At 38.3% G+C, this 24,012-nt stretch overlaps 1 protein-coding gene and 3 long non-coding RNA genes across 8 annotated transcripts; 2 read left to right on the forward strand and 2 right to left on the reverse strand.

The window, feature by feature from the left end:
• Nucleotides 1-1,173: 1,173 nt before the first annotated feature.
• On the reverse strand, nt 1,174-4,719 carry LOC309505684. Of its 3 annotated transcripts, none has more exons than XR_014208535.1 (5): nt 3,182-4,719; nt 2,401-2,489; nt 2,101-2,298; nt 1,865-1,976; nt 1,174-1,240 (listed from the first exon to the last, which is right to left on the reverse strand). It is a non-coding gene; the product is annotated as an uncharacterized lncRNA (long non-coding RNA). The 3 variants fall into 3 exon arrangements; XR_014208536.1 differs by lacking the exon at nt 3,182-4,719 and adding an exon at nt 2,622-3,000; XR_014208537.1 differs by lacking the exon at nt 3,182-4,719 and having other exon boundaries at nt 2,401-3,000.
• Nucleotides 4,720-5,846: 1,127 nt separating this feature from the next.
• Nucleotides 5,847-7,190, forward strand: LOC309505688. The gene is made up of 3 exons (XR_014208542.1): nt 5,847-5,956; nt 6,138-6,239; nt 6,626-7,190. It is a non-coding gene; the product is annotated as an uncharacterized lncRNA (long non-coding RNA).
• A 137-nt stretch (nt 7,191-7,327) lies between these two features.
• LOC309505650 (NLR family CARD domain-containing protein 3) lies at nt 7,328-21,429 on the reverse strand. 3 transcript variants are annotated; one of them, XM_082179104.1, is made up of 15 exons: nt 21,224-21,429; nt 20,858-20,921; nt 20,242-20,341; nt 19,923-20,018; nt 19,626-19,721; nt 19,309-19,398; nt 12,586-12,681; nt 10,630-12,420; nt 10,192-10,365; nt 9,227-9,400; nt 8,915-9,088; nt 8,667-8,840; nt 8,408-8,581; nt 7,863-8,036; nt 7,328-7,765 (listed from the first exon to the last, which is right to left on the reverse strand). In XM_082179104.1, exons 3-15 carry the CDS (start codon nt 20,280-20,282, stop codon nt 7,591-7,593), a joined length of 3,429 nt encoding a protein of 1,142 aa, XP_082035230.1. In that variant the 5' UTR covers nt 20,283-20,341; nt 20,858-20,921; nt 21,224-21,429; the 3' UTR covers nt 7,328-7,590. The 3 variants fall into 3 exon arrangements, with proteins under 3 accessions (XP_082035230.1, XP_082035231.1, XP_082035232.1); XM_082179105.1 differs by lacking the exon at nt 19,309-19,398; XM_082179106.1 differs by lacking the exons at nt 19,309-19,398; nt 19,626-19,721.
• On the forward strand, nt 17,253-19,257 carry LOC309505697. The gene is made up of 2 exons (XR_014208555.1): nt 17,253-17,370; nt 17,656-19,257. It is a non-coding gene; the product is annotated as an uncharacterized lncRNA (long non-coding RNA).
• Nucleotides 21,430-24,012: the final 2,583 nt, after the last annotated feature.

The raw sequence follows: 24,012 nt of genomic DNA on the forward strand, positions 1-24,012 counted from the left end.
GACTCATGTCGGTGCATGTCGGCGCCACGGGAGGATGAAGGCCGAGGCGGACAGCGGGAGATAGTCGGTTCGGCCCCATTCACCAGTAACAGCGGATTATCAGTGAATTCCAGTTGTCTCCGACGAAAGTAAACTATCCTTATCTCTACAGAGGCGAGTGTGGTGGTGATCATCAGCTCTCCATCAAGGTAACGTTAGCTCTTCACAAGATTAATCCACCTCTTCTTGATATGATCATTTTTCGGAAATTTAAATAAGGCAGGAAAAACGCATTTACATGACGAATGCATAGCCTGAGCCGTGGGCATAGTAGCTAGCAAACTGCCCAGCTAGCAAAAATTGTGCGGGCCGAAAGCGGCCCGATTAAGGCTAAAACAATCGGCCAATCCTCGGCATGAATCTAGGTCCGATTGCTCTGCGAGCGCTCGGTTTTAACGCGGCCCGATTAAGGCTAAAGACACTCGGCCGAGCGCTCGGTTTTAACGCGGCCCGATTAAGGCTAAAGACACTCGGCCGAGCGCTCGGTTTTAACGCGGCCCGATTAAGGCTAAAGACACTCGGCCGAGCGCTCGGTTTTAACGCGGCCCGATTGCGGAAACCCGAGTGAGAGGACGTATAGCTCGCCTCCAATCCCGTTCCTTATTTGGGCTTATTTGAACTTTGATTTCCATTCATATCAGGTTAATACTAAAATTGCTTAGCAGCCGTTATTTATGCAAGATAAACAAAGTAAAACAGCACAAGGAAGACAGGTTTCATGTTTAATGCATTTTTTATTGGACCACACTACAAAAATAGGATAAACACACTTTTTAATAACAGATTTGAATAGAATAGAAATAATATCACAGCATTAATGTAGAATCAAGGAGTTCAAATACCATTTTCCAATATCAACATTTTTAACTTTGAAACATTTAATTCTGGCCCACTGCATTTGAGTTGTCTACGCACACACACTTTTTAATAACAGATTTGAATTGAAAAGAATAGAATAGAACAGAAAAGAATAGAAATAATATCACAGCATTAATGTAGAATCAAGGAGTTCAAATACCATTTTCCAATATCAACATTTTTAACTTTGAAACATTTAATTCTGGCCCACCGCGATATTTGAGTTGTCTACGTTGACTTCGGCCACCATCCCTATCAGAGGCTAACCACAGACACCCGGTGATGAGCAGCTCTGTTTCCTCTTCTGTAGAATCTTTGGTCAGGGCATTGCGGCGGACTGCATCTGAGAAAAACACAAGATAGAAGAGGGCAGCATGACCACGTGATGTTACTCAGCAACCACCAAAACTTCATTTGGATGCAGGGCTCTACACTTACATTTCTTTTTAATTTAAAAAGTTTAGGAGCACAGTCAACAATTTAGGAGCACCTTCTGATCAATGACAAATTAACCTACCCATTAAAAGGCGGTATTTGATAAAATGACTTGCCGGGGCATTTTTTTTTTTTAAAGCGCATATTCTTAACTAAATCACAGCCTTTGTGATTTCATGATAGCACTATGCTATATTATGATTGTAAATGGTTTTAAATAGATCGCGTAGCCTTAGAAAACGGTGTAATAATGTTATTCATGGATTCTCGTCTGTGGAATGCGCCACTTCCGGTATTTTGCCGGTTACTCAACACGGGTAAATTGCTATTGAGGATTTTTTTTAATCGAGGAATCGTTGCAGCTCTAGTTTCAATGGAGGGTGCACCCATAGAACCTGATCAGGTCAGTCGCACTGGTGCTCCTAAATACTTTGTCACCGTCACAGCCAGTAAATAAATAAATAAATAAATAGGTTGCACTGTAGAGCCCTGGGATATCACCACAGTGCAGTTATCCAGCACTGACACTCACCCAGAACCACACTTTTAATGAGTCTCGCCAGCGAAGTGTTCATTGCTCTTTTCAGGACCTGCCCCACAGTGTCTTTAAGAGTCATGCCTCCGACCATTCCAAGGAGAACAGTCTGAAACAAAGACATGTTTTTAGTTATAACTAACAACACTCGTTAGTTATTTAAGGAATATAGCATGAGTGAGAGTGGGGACTGACTTTTAGGAATGATCTGATTAATGCATAATTTAACTCACCAAATTCTTCTTCTCCTCTGGATTCTTTAACGTCTCCTCCAAACATTGTAGCTCCTCAATAGTTGAAAGTAGGAGCCCAAAATGTGTTGGGTCTGGCGTGAAGTCTGGAACTGCTGGAGATTTGTAGGAGCTGCATCAGGATGAGCAACTGCTGCTCTCTGATAGAATCAAGCTGGATGAGGATCTCCTTAGCAATTGCTGTAAGACACAAGAAAAAGCAGGCATAACAGATTAGTAGCAAAACATTGTACGTAGATATGTCAGAGTAAACCGAGAGAGTTCACTTTGTAGAATTCCTACCTGTAGGCACAGCCTCCTGAGAAGACCTGTCTTTTGTGTCTTCCATGGTGTTGCTTTCCATGGTTGTGTTGACATTTCTGCCTTTATAACTGAGGGGATTATAATCAGAGGAAGGTTAAGTTTAAAATAAAAATGTTGAATGTAATATATTTTTCTCCTGGTCCTTATTTTAAATAGGTCATAAAAAATATCAATATTATCGACTGATATGAAACGCTTACATCATGATACAGTTTTCAGTCATATCGCCCAGCCCTAGGGTAGCTAATAAACTTTTCAAACCTGTCTGTACAGACCGCATTTAGCCAAAGGTAATGTTGATGTTAGCTATAAAGTGCGATTTCAGTTTGCGCCATAAAAGTACAACTAGAGGCCAATTCACACCGCAGACAAACGCCAGCAAACACCAACAAAAAAAAGTCACCAACAAAAGTTGGTCGTTGTATTCAGAATGTTATGAAAAATAAGTGTCATGTTCACACTGCCCCAACAGAAACCGACAAACTCAAGCACCCACGGAAAAACACGAGATATTCATTCATTTTAACCAATACAAGTAAAAGATTGCAGCTTTCAGACACAACTTTCTTCTCGTTTTATATTGTTAACTTAAATGTCGAGAGTGCATCTGTTACAGGCCCCTGTGCAAAAGGCCATTAAATGCACTTCACGACGTCATACACAGCGTTCACAAAATGGCGGACGGTCTGCACATAGATCTTCACAACCCAGAACATTAATACACAAAATATTTGCAGCATGAACATATGTTGTATCATACCTGTAAAACCAGGAGCAAACGTGTCAGCGTAATCATAATCCCCAGCAACTGTGAGGTCGCCGGCGCAGGCGCAGCTGCTCCTCTACCGTTATAAGAGTCCTCAGTTCATTTTCATAATAAGAGTCCCGATCTCACTCAGCAACAGACATGACCCAGCTTTCAGCAGACCAAAGTCCCACATCATTCCTCTATTTACATAAGTAAAATAAATATTTTCTTACAGGATCAAAATGTGCACATACTTTAGGACAAAACGTGTTTGTTGGCGTTTGTCTGTGCGGTATGAATTGGCCTTAAGCCAGCTAACATTTGTTCCACTTTATTTTCTTCCACAGATCAAAGACTGTGCTCGTAAATATTATTCACGTAAATTGCATTCAATAAAAATGGTGTCTAGCCTAGCAACTAATTCTTTGCCAACTAGCAGAACGAAAATATGAGCTGCTAGCGCAAAAACAGCGCAGCTAACGTTAGTCAATGTTAGGTTCGTTAACTTCGCGCCATAAAAGCTTTCATATTACCCCCATTTGCACTACTTTACTCAGACAAAAATTTTATATTGTTGTCCTAATTAATAGAATTCGAGTTCTGAATTATTTCTTTTTGTTTCATCTAGGGAAGCACTGTCAAATGAACATGAACAAAGTTTAAACGGATCGATAATAATCAACATTTAATCAGCAACAGTTCGAAATATGTAGGTCGACGTAACTCGATTGAAACTATGCTCGGCGTGAAATGTTGATGCTTTTTAAGGAAATTGAACACAACTTACCTCAAGTTCACTGTAATGACGTAGGATCGAAAAGGGATGATTTTAAGTCAGGCGTTGAGTTTTATCTCACCGAAAGTTGTGCACACGTCTTGCGTGCTGACGCTCGCTGCAGCAACTGTTGAAATCGGCTTCATACCGGTAAACGCATCTGAGCCGAGCGCCCAGAGTTTAACCGTCACTGCTGGTAAACATTTGAAATAGCCAGTAAAATGAATTTTAGACTCAGTGTTAATTTTAGACTACCCAACTACTCAGCCGATGCGCGACTGCAATCACCGTGACTGTGCGAGTGATGTCGAGCGCCCATGCATTTTTAAAATACACGTAAATAATCTTCATGACAACTAAATATTTTTCCTATGGTTATAAATATTAAAAATTGCTCTGTGCAAAATGACTCTATTATTATTATTATTTACCGCATATATTTTGTTTTGGACAACGACATTCGACGAGTATAACATACTAAGATACAGTCAGGAATTTAAGTCAATTTTAAAATAATTTTTATGTTAATTATTGCTACATTAAAACCATCCTTGATTTAACCTAAGCCGAGTCATTTCCAGAAGTGGTCCAGATCATACAGCAGAGCCCGACCAGTTACGGTGAACATGAATCGGCCCAGTGCTTTACAGCCGTAACAAAAATGCATGTGCCAGAGCGAGCTGCGGGCCACAATCGGCCCGGTTAACACACGCCGATGCCGAGTCTGAGCCGCAGGCGCCGCGGGGCAGCCGAGCTCGGGCCGATTATACATGCTATCTGGGTGTAGGCTGTCTATAGTAACTCCCGATTGAGCGGCGATAGGCTTAGTGACTCCGTGCGTCATCAAGTAGCGGCCCAATCAAGCTCAGGGGGTCGCAGTGCGTCATCAATCCCCCGTTTTAGCCCCGCCCAAAAAATCCGGCTCACAGCAATGGTGAAAAACTGTTTAACGGTCTAACTCCACAATTTAGTACTTCACAGTTTCCAGTCTTTGTAATATGTTTTAGCAATACATTTCTAGCACTTATAATGTGTTTAGAATTTTTTTGTAGAATTGCCTTTACAGGGACTTTAAGTTGATGTGAGTTGATTTATTATGTTTAATAAACGACAAAGGACAACGGTGTTTGTTTATAAACTGCAGCTCGGAAAAGATAACCGCGTCGAGCGTTAACATGCGATAATATGCACGTGCATGAAATGAAACGCGCACTTTCCAGCAGAAACATCTGTTGTGAGTTGGGACCAGTACAATATGGGCGTGATGGCACTCAGTTTTAAAACAAGACGATAATCTAGTTGCTAAGTCAAGGTCTAGTTACAACTCTGCACTAATGCATTATGGAAAGCAATGTATTGACTATTGATAGGCTCCATTGAATTTAAAATGTTGATTGGCTGGAGATTCTGGTCAATATGGATGCACATCCCTCAGTAAATAATAACCATCAAGAATCAAGAGTATCAAGAATTACTTTTATCATTTAAAAACACAGTGACATGCTATGGCGCCATTTTAGCTTTTATTCATTCACAGGATATGCATTTTTGATATCAATAATTCAATTTGTACTATTTAAAATGGGAATTCTTGATATTAAGAATGAACTTTTTACTAGTAACAATGTCTTCTGATATCAGGAATTACATTTTCACTAGAACTAGTTAAAGGAGGGATTGTAGTGGGAACACTGGGGTGTCAGGTGTGACTGTGTGGCAATGGCAAATAGTTCATGGCTCACGGGTCAGGTATGAGGGCCCCTAAACAGAATTTTGCTTAGGGCCCCAGGGAGGTCAGGATCGGCTCTGAATATGTCCAATAGTGTTATCTCCCTTTACATAAGCCTCCAATGAGATCGCATTTTGAATGACGTCATGGAAAATTCTGCTATCGCGGCACTTTTAAAGAGCAGCGCATTCTGGAACTTTCTTTTCTTCGTGAACCTCTGACGCGAGCAGATGCTTGTTTTGCTCCGGGAGATTTGAAGCTCCGATTTGAGTCGAGAACTGATGTAAGAGTTGTTTAAATGCCTCTAAATCATTTATATGATGACGATGTAGAAATAATTAGCAGTTAAAATGAGTTGAAGTGATATGATTGTTCACGTTATGTGTTGACCGCATGTCAATGACGCAATATTAGCGCTAGTTTAAAGCTAATATAGTGTGTGTGTGTATACATCTCTAACTAAGGATTCAGAGAGAAGCAGTTTATGCTCGAGAAAGACATTTTGAGAACGTGTATCATCTGGAACTTCCCTGGTTCTTCCGATGTACATGTAAACGAGTTCCTTGGTGAGTTAATATAGTTTCAATAATTTCAGCATTGTTCAATAAGAACATTAAAGATCATTAAGTGTGTTACATCAAATTATTGTTTATTTGGTGCAGTAATAATGGCGAATACAGCCTTAAGTGTAAAATGAAAGATGTAATTAGGCATTTATGTGAAATTAATGCCATGAAATGCAATGTGTATGTTAAATAAGATGCTTACAAGCAAGTATGCAAAACAATTTATTTATTGCACAGACAATTTATTGCATAAAGACAATTTATTGTACAGGGTCCTATAAATGGACATTATTTGCTGTGTTTTATGAGAAGTTGTGTATAATCTGAATTGATTTGTATATAGTGTCGAATGCTAATTGTTTTTTTTTTGGCCTTGTGTCTTCAAGGCCAGGTTTTTTGTTCTTCTGCTTTTGTTTCCATGTGAGTGCTGTGATGTCCAGCTGATGAGTGTGATCCATTCTGCATGTGAATCGGACGAAGTGTGAATCATTCCTGAATTGTGGATTGTCTCAGCTCTTCCTGTGTGCGTAACGGTGGGGTTGGACTGGCGAGCCGCCCGTTTAACGAATCCTTTGATTACCCTGTTGAAAGAGAAACCGAAGCCGAAATTGAACTTGCTCATCTTTGAACGGTAGGATTAGAATCACACATCAATTTATTCTGTTCTATCCAGGGCAGAATAGGACGACTGATTTAAGTGCCTCACGAACTTTTGGACTGAGTTTACGAACTGATCTGTTCATTGAGAAACATCAGACTTTTGGACTTTCTGAGTATTTACGTTCAGAGTGAACGAAATTTTGTTTTGTTTTGTTTGTTTCATTTTCTATTGTTTTCCTTACGCCTGTGTGAGGTTATATGGGTCCATGTTCAACTAATTGATTTATCATTACAATCTAACAACAAGGTAAAAGAAAAGAAAATAACATAATTCAGTAAATTCAACCTTGTTCTTACTCATCCTTTTGTTTTGAGTATTCACTGCTGCTGTATCATCTCTCTCCCCGGACGAACCAAATCTTTTGAGCCCACTGGTCCGTTAGTAAAGTTTGACACAAATTTATCACGTGTAACGGGTTACACATGCTTCACATCCATCTCTCATGATTTTGTCTGTGGCCTTGTAGCATGAAGAAGAATGTGGAAATCTGAAAGTGTTTAGTCTGAACAACAGTCACAGGTGAAAGCCAAAGACGATGATCAGAGTGGAAATAACTTATCAGTCAAACAAAATTTAACTCATTGCAAAAAGATCTCTTTACATTTTTAGACATGCAAGGATCATTTCCGTACAGAAGAATTAAAAAAGATTATTTCTTTAAAAACTGGGCATCTAGGAATAATGATGTGATTAATATCGTAGTGTTTGCAGTGTAAAGTTTGGGTCATCCTTCATAGCAGACAACTGCTCCTTTCCTGAATCTCCTAGATTGTTCATGTACAGATCCAGCTCTTTCAGGTGTGAGGGGTTCGATTTTAGAGCTGATGCTAGAAAAGCACAACCTGTGAGACCACAATATTCCAAACTGCAAAGGCAAAAAAAAAACATAAGCTTCAGAATTTATTGTAGTTAATGAGGCACAACCTATCAGAAAAGGTGCAGAACAAAAACAATGATTTTACCGCAGTATCTCCAGTTTACAGTCAGGCTTTTCCAGAGCGGTACAAAGCATTTTCACCCCTGAGATTCTCGGTTTATTTTGAGACAGATCCAGCTCTCTCAGGTGTGACGGGTTTGATTTGAGTGTTGAAGCCAAAGCAGCAAAACCTTCCTCTGCAATGTTGCTACCTCTCAGTCTGCAAAGAAAAAAGAACAAAATCCTAATGATGTTGTGGAAAATTATATAAATGTATAGTGGGGTCCAATGTCTAGCTAGGATGACATTTACAACCTAGATTGTTTTTCAATTTAAACCTGGAAATAAAGTTTTAAAGTAACAAATAAGAACATCTGTGACATTCTAGAAAAGGTCCCAACCCCATTTCCCATGAATTGTCCTCAGATGTAAATAGAAATAAATGCAACTGAATATATTGAATATAGAAGCAATACTGATACTGAGATGAATTTGAAAGATACCTGTATCTATTCTTAAAACCCAGAAGATATTCTGTCTTTTTTTCAATGTGATGACTGGTAGTGAAATCAGCATTTTCATCTCACTTACCGCAGAACTTCCAATTTACAGTTTGGATTTTCCAATGCACCACAAAGTTGCTGCATGCCAGAGTCACCCAGTTTATTCCAACCAAGATCCAGCTCTCTCAGGCTTAAAGGATTTGATTTCAAAGCTTCAGCCAGAGCAACACAGCCCTCACTAGTGATGTCACAATTATTTAACCTGCTGAAAGAATGAAACACTCATTTCTGTCCCTAGCCTTGGCACACAAAACTTATTTGACGAAAGTGTTGAGTTCTGATCTTGCCTGAGTATCTCAAGATTACAGTCAGAATGTCCCAGTTCAACAGAGAGCCTCTCTACTCCAGGGTTTCTGAGTTTATTCCCAGACAAATCCAGCTCTTTCAGATGTAAGGGGTTTGTTCTAAGATCTGAAGCCAGAGCTGCACAGCCTTCATCTGTGATACCACAGTCTACCAACCTGCAGAAAAAAGAAAAAAACAATGTCATAGCTCTTTACTGTGTCATTTATTACTCTCTGTGACATAACCTTACCTCAGTATCTCCAGTTTACAGTGAGGATTCTTTAGTCCATCAGCGAGGACCTTCATTCCTAAATCTTTCAGTTTATTCCCGGACAGATTCAGCTCTCTCAGGTGTGAGGGGTTTGATTTCAGAACCAAAGCCAGAGCAGCACAACCTTCATCTGTAACACCACAAAGTCTCATCCTACAGAGAAAATGGCAGAAGATATAGGTTTAAAGACACACAATTCCTAATTTACAAACAAACAAAAGGTTGCTAAAGGTACAGTAGGCAATGTCAAAAAGTATGTTTTAGTGAGGATAATTAGATAAGTTATCTCACCACAGTTTCTCTAGTTTACAGTGAGGATTCTGCAATTCAGCAGAAATAATCTTCAATCCAGTGTTACTGAGTTTATTTACAGACAGATCCAGCTCTTTCAAATGTGAGGGGTTTGATCTCAGAGCCACAGCCAGAAAAGAGCAACCTTTATCAGAAACACCACAAGACTCCAGTCTGCATTAAAAAACAGATTTCAAGACTTTAAGACTTTTTGAAATGATATAGACCTTGCCCTTTTCAGCTTTGCTCTTGTCTGTGTGAGTGCAAGCTGTTGTAGCTCCGCCCTCTGTGCTGAGAGCAGCAGCTCATTTGCATTTAAAGGTGACAGACACAACAACGGTGCGTTTTTGCTCACCCTCAAAAATGTACAATTTCAACATGCTATATAAAAATATCTGTGGGGTATTTTGAGCCAAAACTTCACATACACATTCTGGGGACATCAGAGACTTATTTAACATCTTGTGAAAAGGGCATTATACCACCCCTTTAAGGATTTATGAATGAACCAATTGTTTTAAAATCTTCTGGGTCTACTGACATTTGTGATAACATCCGCTTCAAACATATACATTTCGTTAACTCTACAATAAGTAAATCCACTTCACCAGCTATTCCTCTCCCACAGTAATGCCATAGAAATATACAGAGTTATGCAAAAACTGAAGTTCGAACACAGTTCTAAAGATGGCCGTGCACTTGTTTCTCCGGCACATGAGGTCTAATAGAGGCCTTAAAACAATCTAAATTGACATGAGATGCAAACTTGCTTATTAAGAATTTTTCATAAACTGTATGCTAACGGTGCATTTTGTCTCTTTTCTAAATTTGTGTTTTAAAGATAAACTACATGTACTACCTCAAGATTTTATTTTATTTACTATAAACAGATGAATAAACCAAATGTAAGAAAATAATGAAAAAAAGAAGAAAAAAAGTAGAAAGTAAAACAAAGAGGAACTTACCTTAGTTTCTCCAACTTACACTGATGATTTTCCAGTCCAGCACAGAGTAGCTTCAGTCCTGAATCCTTTACATTACTCTTAGTCAGGTTTAACTCTTTCAGACAGCAAGTCTTTGAGCTGAGAACAGAACCTAAGGTGGTATAGCCTTTCGTTGTCAGGTTATGCTCACAAAGCCTGCAAGAAAAAAAATATAGATTTTGTTCGCATATGTATAGACAGTGTTGGGTAGATTACCTCTAGAATTACATTCATCTTTTAGATTACAGTTTTAATTAAAATCATCAATATACTTCTAGATTCATTGAAATAAACTTATGCACAATTCATAGATACACAACTGTGCATAAAAAGTTTTGAATGTTTAAAAGACAACATGTGCATTATACATATTTATTATTTTTATTATATATTAACTTAATTACTACTAGCATGACATACTTTGCGGTTCTGGATGCTTCAAGCACCGGCTGTAGCCTTTGAAGACTTTCATCTGGCAAGACGTGTGTCCCAACATATTCATTTAAATCAAACACATCTAGTTTTTGCCCTGAGGTCAGCAATACAAAGACCATTGCTGACCACTGCGAGGCTGTCAGTGTGGTATTTATTCTTGACCCAGATTTTAGATAATGCTGGATTTCCTCCACTAGGAAATTATCATTCAGTTCGTTCAGGCAGTGGAACAGATTGATCAATTTCTCTGGAGAAGGATTCTCTTTGATCTTCCCCTTTATGAATGTAACTATTCGCTCTTTGTTGTCAGAGCTGTTTTCTGTCTGTGTCAGTAGCTCTCCTAAGAGAGTCTGATTGGACTCCAGTGAGAAGCACAGAAGGAAGCGAAGGAAAAGATCCAGATGTCCACTCGTACTCTGCAGAGCTTTCTTCACAGCTATCTGATAGAGGTCAGATATAGAACCTTGTGCAGCACAAAGCAGAACTTTGAGTAGAAGACTCGGTTGGTCTAATTCATTTGTGTTTTGATTCACAAAGGAGTGGTACACATATAAAGCTGCTAGATGTTCCTGAACGCTCAGGTGAACAAAGCAGTAGACTTTCCCCTGAAACAGCCCTGATTCTTCTCTGAAGATCTGAGTGCACAATCCTGAGTACACAGCAGCTTCTTGCACGTCAATGCCAAATTCTCTAAGATCTTCCTCATAGAAGATCAGATTATGTTTCTCCAGCTGCTGAAAAGCTAGTTTACCCAGTTTGAGAACCATGTCCTCAGCTTTCAATTTCTTCTCATAGTCCTTCTCATGTATGATGTTGGTCTGAAGGATCAGGAAGTGTGTGTACATTTGAGTGAGAGTCTTGGGAATCTCTCCACTCTCTGCTCCACTTAACATCTTCTCTAGAACAGTGGCTGAGATCCAGCAGAACACTGGGATGTGGCACATGATGTAGAGGCTCCTCGATAACTTCAGGTGTGAGATGATTTGATTGGCCAGACCCTGATCAGTGATTCTCTTCCTGAAGTATTCCTCCTTCTGTGGGTCATTGAAGCCTCGTACCTCTGTCACTCGATCAACACACTCAGAGGGGATGAGATCAGAGGCTGCTGGTCTGGAGGTGATCCAGATGAGAGCAGAGGGAAGCAGATTCCCCGAAATGAGGTTCGTCAGCAGCACGTCCACTGAAGCTGATTCAGTCACATCACACAACCTCACGCTATTCTGAAAATCCAGAGACAGACGGCACTCATCCAAACCATCAAAGATAAACATGATTTTACCTTCATTTGGAGAGATTTCCAGTTGATTTGTGCCCATGAAGAACTGTAGAAGATCTTTAAGACTGAATGTTTTGTCCTTCAGCAAATTGAGCTCTCTGAAAGGAAGTGGAAATATGAGGTAGATGTCCTGATTCACTTTCCCTTCAGCCCAGTCCAGAATGAACTTCTGCACAGAAACTGTTTTTCCAATGCCAGCGACTCCTTTAGTCAGCACAGCTCTAATGGGTTGGTTTTGTCCAGGTAAGGGTTTGAAGATGTCATTGCAGTTGACTGGGGTGTCCTCCATTGTGGCTTTCCTGGAAGCTTTTTCAATCCATCGGATCTCATGTTCATTATTGATCTCTCCATCTCCACCTTCCGTGATGTAGAGCTCAGTGTAAATCTCATTAAGAGGTATGGGGGCACTGTTTTTTGATATCCCTTCATGCAAACACTCAAAACTGCTCCTCAGTTTTGATTGGAATACATCTCGGATTTTATCAAGGAGTGAGGCATTACTGGAAATCCAAAATAAAACCTGTTATTCAACAAAAATGGCATGTTACAGCAGAAAACATTTCTGTGAAATCACCTTTTTTGAGAATCCCTTTTTTTAAATCTCATGGTAGGACTAAAGACTGAAAAGATATATAAAGGAGGGTTTGATATTACTGATCTTTTACCTGGATTTTTTAAAATCCTCTAGTTCATTCATTGACTGATCACTTCTTATAGACTCATGGCTGGGACATGGAGAAGATCTTCCCTTCTGCACTGAGCTTCAGAGAAACAGAGACATTACAATTTAATAGTCCCAACTGTGAAACAAGTGTGAGATATAAAGTCAAACTTATAAGATTATTTTTTATTTTTTTTTAACATGATCTCTTTTTAAAATCTTGTTGTTTTACATGACAATACAGAAAACTAAAAACTAAAAACTAAAAAAGTGTTAGAGATGTCACGTTTTGTTTGTTTGTTTCTTGTTCCTGGGTTCTGGTCTGTCATGTGATCCTGCCTTGTGTTCCCTTGTCTGTTGTGTCATGTTGTCATTGGTTGATTGTTTAAATGTTCACAGGTGTCCCTTGTCTCGTCGTTAGTCCTGTATGTATTTAAGCCCTCTTGTTTGCCCTGTGTCCTTGTTGAGTATTGTTTGTTTCATGCCCAGTCTCTGGTAGTCTTGCCCTGCGTCCCAATGTGCATACTATCTGCCCTAAATAGTATTGACAATTACTAATGCCACATACTATTTAGGATGGATAGTATGCACATTGGGACGCAGTGTTGGTGTCTGTGTCTGTGTTAGGGATGGGGAAATGAAGCCTCATGAATCACTGAGGCTTTCCCCTGACTGTTCCGGGAAAAGATTCAAAGCTTCGAGAGTGTCGAGAACAGCGCCATCTGGTGCTTATTTAAAATAAAGCAGCCAGAAGCCTGTGTTAGAAACTCTGGCAGATGAAGCAACCACAACACACTCCATAGTTTCAATGTTATGTGTAATAAAAGCCTTACATGTTTGTGTTTGATTTGTTCATTAAATAAATTAATTTTCCCATTAAAGTGTGACAATAAAATATAATATAAGCTTATATGATTCAATAAGATTTAATGTAGGCTCTCTCTCTCTCTCTCTCTCTCTCTCTCTCTCTCTCTCTCTCTCTCTCTCTCTCTCTCCCTCCACACACACACAATGAATAAGGACATTGTCTGATAGGATCATCTGTTATTAAATGTGCTTATGACACTTGTTACTGATAGTGCTTATGTAACTGTAGGAATGACAGAAATGTGATAAAGTTTTTAATTATTTTAATTATTTTTGGCTGTTGCCATTGCTCTAAATACAAACCCTTAACCAAACACGCACCCTATCCCCTCTCCCATAATCCCACCCTAAAACCAAATACCAACACCAAATTACCTAAAATCACCAAAAAGTGCAAAGATTTTACAAAAACAAAAAGACACAACAACAACAACAAAAAATAATAGCCTAAGTAATGAAAAATAAATGTTGCTTATTTAAATGTAATATATTGATTAACTTTCAAAGTACAGCACTCTCCTCACAAACCCATCAACCAGACTGAGGCAACAATGACTCGTTAAATAAGATCTGGAGTTCGAGCCTTCTGACACCCAAAGCGAAACGCGCACGTGATGGGACAGAAAATGAGGCTTCGTTTGTCATCGATCACGTGGCTCTAGTAAACCAATACACACCCAGATACGGGGCTTCACTAGAAATTAGGCTTGTTCGACTTCATGCAGCTCTGCGCAGACCGATCGGCGGCTGACTTAAAGCAGTGCATGCCGGTTAGAAATTTTGTCCGACTTGACACAGCGGCGACGCCACGTGACTGTGACGTATGCCATCAAAGTACCGCGAGAGCGATTCGAGAGTAGCCGGAGAACTCAGCCAGCGCAGCTTCTGCCCTGTCCCAAATGGCGCATTTAATGCGGACTTTCGGTCTCGTGGACTTCAATTGCGCGTGCTCGCTGAGTCTACGAGTCCGTAGGCCGTCCCAGAGCCATAGAGAGAAAGAGTTGCGACACTCTTTGATGTCGCCGCTATGGCTGTCACGTGGTTCATGTAAGCCCCAATAGTTCCAAAACGTACGCTGGCTGTCATGTTCTTCTATGGGACAGACAGCAGCGATTGCATTATTGAACGGTAAATATAAAATAAAACACACACCCAAGTACTTTTTCAGCTGTTATTGCATTATTGCATTTTGTTAATGTCAGTTTTGCATTTGGAGATAAGTTTTAGGCTATATTTTTGGAGGGAAAAGCTTAGTGTTCATGTTCGCATGGGTAGTAGCACTGGCTTTAGCAGCTCTAACTTAACTTTTCCATATCATTCATCTGATGATGGACGTCTCATAATATTTATTTTAGCACAACTGGGCTGTATTAGGCTATTGATTCCCGTGATTTTGCTAATAAATTTTGATTCAGCCATTAGCCTACCTTCGTGATCACGCAAAGAGGTCTGCCGTGGCGGTCCGTTCAGAATTCGCTTAGAAGCTAGCTCACTTCTTCTGATGAAAGTGGCCACCCCCAGGACCACAACGTGAAACATGATCATGTTAAGACTAAGAATATTATTTTAAGATTAAGGCCATACACATTATCAAAACTATAACAGATTAAAAACGAATTTAAGCATGTCTGATACAAATGAAGGTTTTCAAATAAAATATTTTTTATTAAACAATGACAGACAACAAAAATGTGTGCTTGTGTGTGTGAACAAGAAAAACAAAAACCAGGGGCAGGTGATCCATGAAACAGACAGGACTGGTGATGGCCATAACAATCCTAAAGGTCCAGCATTGTTCTCACAAGCCGCTTCACTCAAGACAATAAAACATAATGAAAAGTTAGTATATCCCAAAAAATTAAATAAAATAAAAGTAGCTATAAAGGTGGTAGCGATTCATTACCGAACTCTTAGCTGACGAAGTCGCGCTAGCTAACTAACGTTAGCTAGCAGGCAGTGCTTGAAAATTGGTTGAAACAACCAACATAAAATATAAATAATTACGCTGTGCATGTAGAAATGAAGACCAGTATAAGCATCGCAAAGGGCCTCTGATACAATATAGACAGTTGACAATTCAAAAGAGGTCGATATTTCGGCAACTTAACTCTGGAACAACTCGACGCGCAGCAATGTAAGTGAATGGTGTCCAACGCCCAAATGACAGTGTTTGGAACTATTCCGATCTTCAAATCCCGGAAGTAGGCGGTTAAAAGCGCCGCCATTATTTACAACAGAGGTCTATGGGAGTGTCGCAACTCTTTCTCTCTATGGCTCTGGGCCGTCCCATTCAGCATTTTAGCGCTCTGAAGTGTGCTCAGCAGCGCCCCCTTTGTACCCTTGAAGCGGTCTTCCACGAAGCCCGCATAGAAGCAGGCTCCACGCACTTTAACTACCCAGGAATCCTTGCGAAAGGCCAATCAGACAACAGATGGGAGGAGATTTCACTCACGGATAATTGTTGACATGGCTGAGAAGAAAATATTACTGTTTTTATGACCTAAATGTACATTTTACCAGTTGTTACCTATAGTTTATACAAACATTATGGTCATCGAGCAGTGGTTGATGTCTCAAACATAATAATAGCGCGTTTAATAATACGATCGCATTATGATTCATTAAATAAATAGAACCGAATGGCAGGGCTTTACTGAGTCATATGTAAACATAGTCTGAATATTGAAACCTGTAAATTGAAAAAATTATGTTTAAATTATGTTTTAAAATTGTAATCTTAGTTCAAATGGAACATTATGTATTATTATGTGCAACTGTATACATCATTTAAATACGCATGATTTATCTATTGTCTAATGCCCTGGTGATATGCACAATATCAAAATATAGAACTGTAAAATTAGGCTGTGCAGTGGACATGCAGATAAGACGTCGGAGCGCAAAAATGTGATTTCTCCTGTCCAACAACAACCAAACCGTTATTTCCGGTGTGACGATCGAGTCTGTCCCAAAAATACCTCTCAATGCGCCCTCGTGGACTCGAGCCAAGGGCCCTATAGGTCTGCACTACATGACGTCACCAAAGTGTGGACTCTGAGGAAGTCCACAAGTCCGGAGTGTGCCATATGGGACAGGGCCTCAAGAGCGGCTGCACTGGGCTGCAGGAGGGCTGATGACGACACAGCTGTTCAACGATTGGCCGGATTCACCGCATGACAACGATCACGTGTGTTTCGTGTTTATTCGAACACCTTTAGTTCCTCTAATCAGTTTATTATAACAGTGACATGGGCGTCAGTTTGGTTTGAAATGTGCTGGGGACAGAGACGCATTCGGAAGTGCATTTTCAGAAGTGCTGGGTACAATGACGCATTAATTTTTTTCTCTCTTTCGCGCAGGTTATGTTTTGAAAGACGATGTCCTGTTGTAGCTCAGGCACGGCCCCACTTTTCAACAGGCCCATCCAAAACGTTCAAAACGACTAATTTTGTCAATAATTATAAAAAAAAATCGCCAATAAGCTCATAATTTGTGCTAAAATAGTGTTTAGTTTTAAAAACCATTTTAAAAAGCTGGTTATATTTTGATGTTTCTGCGCAAGTTTAGCAGACAGTGAGGTTCGGGTTTGTTCCGATCAGAGCTTGTGAGTGGAGAGCGCATTTCTGAATATTCCGCTCCGCTCGTTCATTCCGCAGGGTCGCTCGCTCAACCCAGATGTCCTGTTGCCTGGTTCGAAAATATGTGGAATAAGGGCTGCTTCCGACTAAAAGTTTTTTTTTTTTTTTTCTAGTCGACTAGTAGGCTAGTTGTTCATTTAAGTCATTCGTGGACAAATCTCCCCTTTATATTAATTGAATTACTTATATAACCAACAGGATAATGAGCGTTTACGTAATATAGCCGCACTCAAGCGCACAATCATTACTTTTACCGGTTCTTTGTGGCAATCTTTATGCGTGCGGTCGCACGCATAAAGATTGCCACAAAGAACCGGTAAAAGTAATGATTATGAATGCGTCTAAATGTGTCTAAATACGCTGTGAATGTGAATGTGCATTATACGCTAAGTTTCGGTTCATTTATGAGACGAACTCCAGTTCACTCGCCGGCGCCTCCATGTCGTGATTATGCTATATTTACTTCTTATTAAATCCAGGCAATTGGTTCATGAAACATTGATTAAAATTAAGATATAATTAATACAAAACGAAATTCAATTTAAAGAAAGGCAGCTGTTCTGTTTGAGGTCTCTGTGAAAGTTTTAAAGCAGTCTTTTAGTGCCGCTTTCAGAGCGCTCACGTCCGAGAACTGACACGTTGTTTTTTTTCCCTCATAAATGCGAACACGAAAAATAAAATAAAATGAATATTATAGTGTTTTTTTGTTGGGTCAGACAATGATTACCAAATTTCTCTCTCATATTGCTCCTCATAACCACTGAAAACAGTCAAAAAAATTGAACCAAAAGTCAAATTAATATGGACGGAAGTTAAAAGTGGTGGGTACAAAATGACTCATGACGAAATCTGGTGGGTACGCGTCCCCCCCGTCCCCCCCGTAATCGAAGCCTATGAACAGTGAACACTCTTTTCATGTCGTTGTCATGTTATATTGTTGTTTATACATGTTTATCAAATTAAAGCTGCTTAAAAAACGTAGACTCCACTTCATTGATAGTAGCTTATGTTGAACTTTATTCTTGTTCAAACAGACGCTGTATGAAGCAGTACATAAAGTATTGAATGAAAATGTCTCTGAAACATCTGTGTATTATTTGGCAAATATTGCATTTATTTCACTGCAACTGTGGTAAAGTATGCAAACACCACGTGAGCGGTCACTACGAGAACCAGAAAGTGTCCGACTTCATGTCTCCGTTTGCAGCTCCTCCCCGCCTGCACGCGGCTACTCTCGCCGATCGGTTACATCCAGCCGCAGCCGATGTCGAACACACTATTGTGTCGCTTGTGTGATACGCGCATCGGAGCTTCAGTGTCATACGTAACATCACTAGTCTGTGTCTGTGTCTGGCAAATGAAGCCTCATGAAGCACTGAGGCTTTCCCCTGAATGTTTCGGGAAAAGATTCGAAGCATCAAGAGTGTCGAAAACAGCGCCTTCTTGTGGCAGGTAAAATTTATTGCAGCCATGTTTATGGGCAGCTGAGTGCGCAGCGCTGCTGTTTTATCCATTAAGCACAAATAAAAGCCTGACAATGCTAAATGTTCAGTTTTCTGATAATATAATTCACATATTAAAGTGTGGCAATAAAATAAATGTAACAATTATATTAATACTATACAGAAATAAAAATACCAACAGATTTGCTTGATGCAAGTAAATGTTGGTCTAATTATTTTATGGTTTCTATGCTGTTTATGTGTCAGAATATATCATGTAAAATAGGCTGTAGGCTTATTTATATATATTAAAAATAAAAATAAATAATAAATGGACTTAAACTTCCAAAAACCTGTAGAGTAGTGGTCTGGGTTCAAACATTCCGACACGCAAAGTGAACCATTAAAGTGACTGGAAAGAAAGTGAGGCTTCGTTTTTCGTTGATCACGTGTTTTTTCTGAAAACAATATGCGCTCCGGCACGGAGCTTCATGAGAATTTGCGCTGCATACTCGATACGTGCTTTGAAGCTTCAGTGTCAAATGAAACATGTTTTAGTTTTTAGTCTTCTGTAACGTCATGTATTTAATTTAAATGTTACATCACTAGTTCGTGTTCAATCGTGTTCGTAGTCAGAGTTTTCATGCTTTACCATGTTTTTGTTTGTTTTATTGTGTTCTTTTTGTTTGTAAATTGCGTTTGGGCTCTCACCTCAACTTGCCTTCAGTGGACCAGTCATTACAGAAGGAAGCAAAATTTGAAAGATAAATAATATTTTACCTGGATTCTTTTAAATCCCATGTTTTATTTATTGAATGATCACTGCTCATGGATTCATGGCTGGGAGAAGATCTCCCCATCTGCACTGAGCTTCAGAGAAACAGAGACATTACAATTTAATAGTCCCAACTGTCAAACATTCACAAGCATGAGATATAAATTCCAAATTATAAGATAAAATATATATTTTTTAAACATGATCTCTTTTAGAATCTTGTTTTACATGGACGCTACATAAAAAAAAAAAAGAGAAAAAAAAAAAATATGTGATAGAGAATTAAGCTTCATTTTTATTACTGGAAATATAAATATTTTACCTGGATTCTTTTAAATCCAATGGTTTATCCATTGAATGATCACTTCTTATAGACTCATGACTGGGACATGGAGAAGATCTCCCCATCTGCACTGAGCTTCAGAGAAACAGAGACATTACAATTTAATAGTCCCAACTGTCAAACATTCACAAGCGTGAGATATAAATTCAACTTATAAGATAAAATATTTGTTATGATCTATTTTTAAAATCTTGTTGTTTTACATGACGTTACAGAAAACTAAAAACTAAAAAAGTGATAGAGAAGGAAGCTAAATTTGAAATATATATATTTTACCTGGATTCTTTTAAATCCAATGGTTTATCCATTGAATGATCACTGCTCATAGACTCATGGCTGGGACATGGAGAAGATCTTCCCTTCTGCTCTGAGCTTCAGAGAAACAGAGACATTACAACATTAATTCAGTGGAGCTTCTCGTCCTTCAGATTTAAGTGCTGCACAATTAAGCAGGTGCAATTGTGAGCGAAAGAGTCAATATCAATAAAATAAATGTGCCATTGTGTAATGTAAAAATAATTTAAAAACTAAAAAGTGAAGGAAGGAAGCTTTCATTTTATGGCATAAACCATAAACCTAAATCATGATCATTTACCTGGGTTCAAGCAAAGTCTTTTTAGCCTCCAGTTGATCCATTGAATGATTACTTCTAATGACCAGGTCTTGTTAAATCTGATCTCCCCTGCTGGATTGTGCTTTAGTGAAATAGAAATGGTGGTACCATAATATTAAGTTACCGGACTTAAGACTTTTTTAATCTTACAAAGTAAGAAACAAATTTCACAGCCTAAATTATATTTAGTTTAAAAGTGTATTTAGTTGTCAACCTGTGTAGGCTATAATAAGCCAAGATTTTATGTTTTTGCAATCATTTACAAAATTATGTTTTTTATCATTTACAAAAAATATTTTGTATTAATATTATTTTTTTAAATATATATTTATAAATTAAAAACACTTAGTAGTTTGCTTTAGAATTAGTGGAGTATTCAGTCACAACATTTTCAGAACTCATTCCAGCTATAATAAACCAAACAATAGTCATAGTAACAAGTGTCAACAAATAAAAATGCAATGAAAAATACTGTACAGTAGTCACGTAATGTAAACATTCCTATTATTTTTTGCTTTAACCAATCTAGTTATCTCTCAAAACAACAGTTGCTTTTGTCACAGTAAAAGACAAACATGCAACCAAACTACTTGTGTACCTCATGGTTACGTAATTCTTGCAGGTCAACTGACTGAGACTGCTTTCAAATTCCAAATTCACATCTGAAAGTAAAATAAAAACCAGCCAAAAATTACTTTATCATTGTCTCATTTTTGTCTCATGTAGGCCTATATAGGCTAAACAATATATAATTCATACATAGAGTTAACTAGTCTGGCTGAACTCTTTTTGCTTTTGTAGGTTTTTGAGGAAATAGATACAAAGTATATTCAAAAGAATTCGACAGATTAAAAGCTGATAGATGAACAATGTTTCATATCAAGCTAATAATAATAATAATAATAACAATCTTGTAAGAAGAATTGAACAACATTATAAAATTCTAAAGTTTGTTTATACTCACTTTGGCATTGTTTTTAAGAGCGTTATCTTTAGGAACAGCAGAACTTCCATCGTTATTGTATCTTATTGAATCTTTCAATCTTTATTGTAAAGATATATTCTCCAGCTCAGATGGCAACAACCCCGCAAGTCAGTCAACTAAGATGTTTTCAGGCAATTTCTAACTTTCATTTCTGTTCACTTCACAGAACTGTCTGACAGCTCTCAGAGCACCGCCCACCCTCATCCTCGAGATCATGAGAATATCAGGTAAACAACTGTGAAAAGTACGAACAGGACAGACCAGTTTCAGGTAGAAGAAACATTGAAAACCTGGGGCCGTATTCACAAAACACCGTATGGCTAAAAGTAGCTCCTACGACTTAAGAGAGCTGTAGTGGTAAGATAAAATGTTTTGTGAACCCTGGAGTGGTTTCACTGGTCACGGATCGCTTTGAGCGGAAGAGGGAAACGATCTATGGCTCCGCTCCACTCATTCAGTTTATTCCAGGCCAGCTTTTGTTTACTTAGCAACTGTTACTGAAACTATTTTCTTCTACGAAACCAATGGCATCACAGAAAAAAGTAGGAATTGGCTAAGAGTATTTTTTTTTTTTAAACAAATTATTGCAACTCGTCCTGTACAATCGTGATGTAATCAGTTGTGGAAAGAGTACTAAAATATTTTACTTAAGTACAAGTATTACTTGAGTAATAATCAGAGGTGGGTAGAGTACCCAAAAACTGTACTCAAGTAAAAGTACAAGTACTTATAGAAATATTTACTCAAAGTAAAAGTAAAAGTAATAATCTTAATAGTTACTTGAGTAAGAGTAAAAAAGTATCCAATGAAAAAACTACTCAAGTAGCGAGTAACTTACTTCGGATCATATAGGCCTCTATTTTATATATATATATATATATTCATTTATATTTCATTTATTTATATATATACAGTATATTTATATGAAGACTTCAGATGCAAAAGCCTCTGAGTGCCATCTGAAACTTTCTTCTAAAACAAGCATTTTTATCAAGCTTGTATATTTAAGTTCAGTAATTTCACTTTAATGACAATTAATAGGTACTTTTCTCATTGCCATTTAAGTGAAATAACTGAACATAAACATACAAACTTGATAAAAATGCTCTTTTAGAAGAAAATTTCAGATGGTACTTAGAGGCTTTTGCATCTGAAGTCGTCATATATATATAAAATAATATTATTTAGATTTTTTTATTTAAATGACTATTATTTTCATAAGTAGATTGGCTCTCTTTGCAACAAAAAACATTATTTCTGCCATCTGTAGCCCGAAAATCATTGCCTGTCCTTTGGTTTGTATAATAGTAACTTACATTTGGATTATTAGACAATGTCGAAATAAAGTGAATCTGCAGAGTGTTGCATTCAAAGGCATGTAATTGACACAGAGAAGAAAGAGTTAAAACTCTTCACATGTGCTCGCGCTCATGACTGCTACTTAACATCTGAACACAAAAAAACAAACACAAGTATATCGACGGATCTTTTTCTGTCTGTTCTCCAAAATATAATCAAATGTATATTTCTGCAAGCATGTTTAAACTGGTTAACTGTGTCTACGGCAGGCAAAGTCATTCGTTTTCAAGTCGAGTTCGTACGCCACTGCGCAACAATACACACAAACTACCGCAGGATGGCGGGTGTTCATAAACTGTGAACAATGGTAGCTTATTTAATGTAGAAATGAATGTATTATGTCCAAAAAACGGGTAATGTCATCCTTTCTAGTAGTGCTATCATGGCATAATAATCTGTTTGGTTGTAAAATGTATTACCTGAGTTAAATGAAATCGAATGTATCGTCCTGTGGAATCATTCATTCACAGACAGCTTACGAAGATGTTCAACTAATAAAGATCTTCATCGCTGGCAAATATATGATGCATTTGAAGATTTGCTCTCACTTGACTGTACTGTAGGTCCACGGCCACTTCATCTAACGCTCTTGATGTTCTTAAATCTTCCTGTTACGACTCCGAGTCGAGTGTGAATTGCAATCGCTTCAGACGATTCAGTGCGTGCAGGAACTGAACAGAATCAGGAACTGAATCATTCAAACTGATTCGCGAACCGATTTAGACAGATCTGCCAACTTGTTCGAGGAAGTCTTTGACAGAATCGACTCAAAAGAGTGATTCATTTGTGAATTGAGCATCGCTCAAGCCCAGAAAAAAAGATACATCGCGCTTGGAATAAACTACGCATTTAACAACACATTTGCATTAAAATAAAGTAACGAGAAGGACGTCGCCCAACGTAACTAAGTAAAAGTACATTTTTTTCATTAGAAATGTACTCGAGTAAAAGTAATAAGTACCCACATTCAAATCTACTCTTAAAAGTACAATTTTTCCAAAAAAATACTCAAGTAAATGTAACGAAGTAAATGTACTTCGTTACTACCCACCTCTGGTAATAATTTACTTGAGTACAAGTAGAAGTACTGAAAAATAATATGACTCAAGTAAGAGTAAATAGTTTGCTTAAAAACTACTCAAGTAAAGTAGCCTACGTTACAAAGTACTTTAGTATTATTTTTCTATTTTTACCCAAAATGGGGAGATGATAGCGATATGGAGCGCTAAACACTCTCATGTCATATCTGTTTCATTACTGGAAGCCCAGTACGGATTCATCCCTCGCGCAGAAAGTCCACAAGTGAAATTCATAGGAGTATTAAACTTATGACGTTTCAGGAAATGCCTTATGTGGATATAATAACATGCAGACGTTATGACTGATGAAACATGAAGATAAACACATGA

This window comes from Leuciscus leuciscus, assembly GCF_965113295.1.
Source record: "Leuciscus leuciscus genome assembly, chromosome: 9".
In the NCBI taxonomy this organism is placed as follows: domain Eukaryota; kingdom Metazoa; phylum Chordata; class Actinopteri; order Cypriniformes; family Leuciscidae; genus Leuciscus; species Leuciscus leuciscus.